Source organism: Cebus imitator, unplaced genomic scaffold (assembly GCF_001604975.1).
Source record: "Cebus imitator isolate Cc_AM_T3 unplaced genomic scaffold, Cebus_imitator-1.0 Scaffold74, whole genome shotgun sequence".
In the NCBI taxonomy this organism is placed as follows: domain Eukaryota; kingdom Metazoa; phylum Chordata; class Mammalia; order Primates; family Cebidae; genus Cebus; species Cebus imitator.
In genome coordinates, this window is record NW_016107389.1 from 6,850,499 (window position 1) to 6,855,160 (window position 4,662).

Consider the following 4,662-nt stretch of genomic DNA (forward strand, 5'->3'; position numbering starts at 1 on the left):
TAATCTTAGCACTTTGGGAGGCCAAGGCGGGTGGATTGCTTCGGCAGCTGGGCAACACGGTGAAACCCCATCTCTACTAAAATACAAAAAATTACCCAAGTGTGGGGACGTGTAGCTGTAATCTCATCTACTCGGGAGGCTGAGACAGGAGAATAGCTGGAACCTGGGAGACTGAGGTTGCAGTGAGCAGAGATCACACCACTGCACTCCAGCCTGGGCGAGGGACAGAGTGAGACTCCATCTCAAGAAAACAGGAAAAGTCTAGGTTGAACTCCACGTTCTCCTCCAATAGTAGTTTTCTAGTGTGTCAGGCATATATGAGTTAAGTAAGAGTTTGTGAATGTTTTCCTTGGAGAATACTATTCAAACGTTAGCTGTGAAACCAAATAAATGTATCTGAATGATTATCCTGACCACCTCTGGGAGAAACATGCATTACTGCTGTCAAAAAGGTTTATATTCTGTGCTTTGTTTTTCCGTGTATTTATTGTTTTTGAGACGGTATTACTGTGTCACCCAGGCTGCAGTGCAGTGGCATGATCTTGGCTCACTCCAACCTTCGCCTCCCTGGCTCAAGTGGTAATGCTTCCACCTCGGCTTCCCGAGTAGCTGGGACCACAGGTACGCACCATCATATCTGGCCTTTTTTTGTTGTTGTTGTAATTTGAGTAGTTCGAGGTCTCCGCATGTTGCCCAGGCTGGTCTCAAACTCCTGAGCTCAAGCAATCCACCTCCTTCGGCCCCTAATGTGCTAGGATTACAGGCGTTGCGTTCCCATGCCCAGGCTTTTCATGTATTTAAATGACTCCATTGCAAGAGGTCAGAAAGAAATAGATTACACTCAGAGATACAACTGCATTTAAGTTTTGGGGAGGATGTTTTACACTGACAGTAAAGACATGAAAATTGGAGGAAACAGCCTAACCAAACATTAAGAAATCATAGGTTTCTTTTTTTCTTGAGCTTAACTGGAGCAGAGTATGTAATGGGTAGTAGTGGAGGTTAGGAAGGGAATATGGAAATAGGATAGGATGAGCTGGAGGATGAAACAGTTTTCTTTGTAAAGACAGTCTGTTGTCCAGGGTAGTCTCGAACTCCTGGGTTCCAGTACTCCTCCACCCTGGCCTCCTGAAGTACTGGGATTGCTTACAGGTGTGAGCGACCAGCACCTAGCCAAAAAGTTTTGAGAATCTAGTACTACAATGGCATGCTAGCAACCCTAACCCCCCTTCCTCATGTTACGTGGTCTAAGGAAAGTTTTTTGGTTTTGTTTTTGCTATGATTGTCTAAGCTTTCCTAATTAAGTTGTACCTGGGTTTTTCAGGCCAATCATGCTTTTTACTTTAAAAAACAAGGGGATTTCTTGATTCCACCCTGGTTTTGCCGCTGCTGATCAGGTAAAGTGACATTAAGACTTATGAAAGAATATCGTGTTCCTAGCAGAGAAAATGCATTATCTAGTATCTATCGATCTTCATATTGCTACCTTATAGCTTCACCACTTGTTACTCAGAGTTGTAAAATGAGTTTATTGAAGAAGGTTCTTAAGAAGGCAACAACTTTTGTCATTAAAAAAAAGTTTTATGTTTTTTCATGCTATATAATAAAGGAAAGAGGCTACAGAGTGATAAGCGTCTTCCTAGTGGAATTCTCTGGTATAGCACAGTGTAGTCATTTCTGCAATTCTAGAATAAATAAAAAGTCTCTTCTATGCTTATCTTCAAAAGCAATGAATAACAGAAGATGGCATAAAACAAGGGCATTTTTCCCTTTTCATTCTGTAGTATTGGAGCCAGTATCTAGGGAACAAAGAAAAGAAAGTAAATTCAAGGAGCAATTTAATTTTAAATGTAAGTATTTTAAGAATATCAAAAATGAGAACACAGGACTAATGGTGGTAGCTTGAGGGGTGGGGAAGAACAGACAGCAAGGCTGGAGAGGGAAGGTGACAGTGGAAATACATTCACAAGTTCAATAACCTTTTCAAACAAACATTAAAAAGATGCTTTGCTCTTCCTATTCATACTAGAGTAAAACCAAGTTGAACTGCCTTGGGTTCATATGTAACATATTTCTTTTCCAGGTCCTTTACTGTCCCAAACTTGTTTTCTATTCTTAATTGTGTTGCACAGGGTGCAGTGCAGTGGCATGATCTCAGCTCACAGCAACCTCCGACTCCCCGGTTCAAGCGATTCTCCTGCCTCGGCCTCTGGAGCAGCTGGGATTACAGGTGTGCCCCACCATGCATGGCTACTTTTTCTATTTTCAGTAGACATGGGGTTGCACCATGTTGGCATTGGACTCCTGGCCTCAAGTGATCCAAAGTGCTGGGATTACATGCATGAGCCCCATGCCCAGCCTACTATCCCAAACTTCTACCACTGCATTAAAGTAAATGGAATACAATTTCAGCTTGAGTCCATCAATTACTACACTGTACTATAAGTGGGGGAAAGAAATAAATATAGATTTATATAAATAAGGCTGATCTGCTACTTCTCTTCTATTGTGCTTTGGAAAACAATCTTGTACAGTTAACAGCCACACACTCTAAAGGCCTACCAGACAGGAGCTCCTATCAGTAAAAAGAACTTCTGAACAAAATATTTATTTTACTGACTTTTTGGTTCTCAGCTATGGTTCAAAGGAGTGAAACTGACAGTCTACTAATCTACATCTGTTCTGTCCAATATGGTAACCACTGACTAGTGATATGTGGCTAAATTCACATTAATGCAAATTAACAAAATTAAAACATTACATTCCTCACTTGCCTTACCCACATTTTAAATACAATAGCCATGAGTGGCTACTGCAAAATGCAACAAAACATTTCCAAGGTAACAAAGTTCTAAGCAGCACCAAGCATTAACAGAGGTCTAGGTATTATAAATTAACCTACAGGAACACTAAGTACCATTGCTAGGTTCAGAGACTATTTCTTTAAAAAGGGCTGAAGGTGTAATTTTATATAGCCATTAAAAATCAGGTTTCAGACTAGTGAAATGATTGATATATTTAGAAATATCTACATATACATTTTTGGGAAACAAAGTATATGGCATTTAATACATATATATAGTATTTATACTATATATATATATTATATATATATATATATATATATACACCATATATATAGTATATATATATAATATATATAGTGTATATATATGTATATATATAGTATTTAATACAGTAGTTATAACACCATCATATAACACCATCATCAGGTAGTGTTATAATGTGTTTTTTGGTATTCTCTACATTTCTTCAGTAATTAGCTATTTGGAAATCCAAAATATGTGAAACAAATCCAACTTAAACAAGGAAATGGGGAGTATTACTTTCTGCATTTCTTTTTCTTGCTTTTCAAAACTCCCCCTCTTAAAGAACAGCAGTCTTTTCTATTTAAAAATTTGTATTTAAAATATAAATCATAAAAAGGAAATAACCATGAAACAGAAACCAGAGGTGTATAGCTTTTGAAACATTTAAGGACCTGAAGTCCTAGGTCTGGTGCATATACGTAACGGATTGGTGTCATGATGGAAAAATATCCATTCCTCTAAAATTCTTAAGCTAGACTTTTCCCCAACCCAAATTCAATCTGTGTCATTTAAAAATTTATCCACCTACAGTCAATCAGAGCACTGTTTGAGATTTGTAATTCAGAATTTGGCTGAGCTAGAAGCCTGGGATCTATCTGGGCATTGAGCATTTGGCCATGTTCCCCCTTAGGCTTTTCATATAGATGCAGATATTCTAAAGGCTCATAAAATCAAGGTTTCCAGTAGCTTTGCTTTTAAAGAACTTAGGCAAACACTTACTTTTTCCATCACAGGCAACAATTTTCACTTTTTCCACTTTAATAAGTTCTGTCACCTCTCTGAATTCAACATCATTCAATACAAAAGTCCACACGTTATCGCAGAATCTGTACGTATTTAGCGCACCCTTTAAAACAAAACATTTAGACATACCATGAAGTTATTTTTTCCCCTGACATTTTTCACCAATTTGAGATCTTAGCTGCCAAGTACATAATTGTTAGGAAGTTTAATGCTTAAGATTTTCCTTAATTTTAATCCTAGTTACTGAGACGAGAAAAAAAAGAGACAAATTTGCTAAAGGAATAGTTCAAAAACATTTTAGTTGGTACACAGTATTTTCAGTATTGCAAATTCATCTGCAAGTTACTTACCTGAAACAGGAAGGAAAAAAAACCTTGCGTTTGTATTGCTACTGCCCTCAGGTGGCTAAGTTATGAAAGTTCATTCAAAATAGTATGGAAATATTTAAGTTACATTTCATTGTGGATGTTAATTCTCCAAAGTTGTACAAAAGCTGGGATCTCCTGCAAACTGTTAATCCTGTGACTTGGTTCAGATGCATTACTATATTAGTCACTAACACTACAACATTTATTGGCCTGTACAATTTTTTTCTTTTTTGAGACGGAGTCTCGCTCTTGTTACCCAGGTTGGAGTGCAATGGCGCGATCTCGGCTCACCGCAACCTCCGTCTCCTGGGTTCAGGCAATTCTCCTGCCTCAGTCTCCTGAGTAGCTGGGATTACAGGCACGTGCCACCATGCCCAGCTAATTTTTTGTATTTTTAGTAGAGACGGGGTTTCACCATGTTGACCAGGATGGTCTCGATC

At 38.3% G+C, this 4,662-nt stretch overlaps 1 protein-coding gene across 1 annotated transcript in view; it reads right to left on the reverse strand.

Annotated features, from left to right (window-relative positions):
* Positions 1–1,509: 1,509 nt before the first annotated feature.
* The window catches only part of GTF2A2 (general transcription factor IIA subunit 2), a 17,891-nt gene continuing 14,738 nt past the window's right edge, over positions 1,510–4,662 (reverse strand). The window contains exons 4-5 of the mRNA XM_017531915.2: positions 3,831–3,957; positions 1,510–1,799 (exon numbers count right to left, since the gene is read on the reverse strand). Coding sequence (XP_017387404.1) covers positions 1,774–1,799; positions 3,831–3,957 — 153 coding nt within the window. The 3' untranslated portion in view covers positions 1,510–1,773. The remainder of the gene's footprint in view (positions 1,800–3,830; positions 3,958–4,662) is intronic.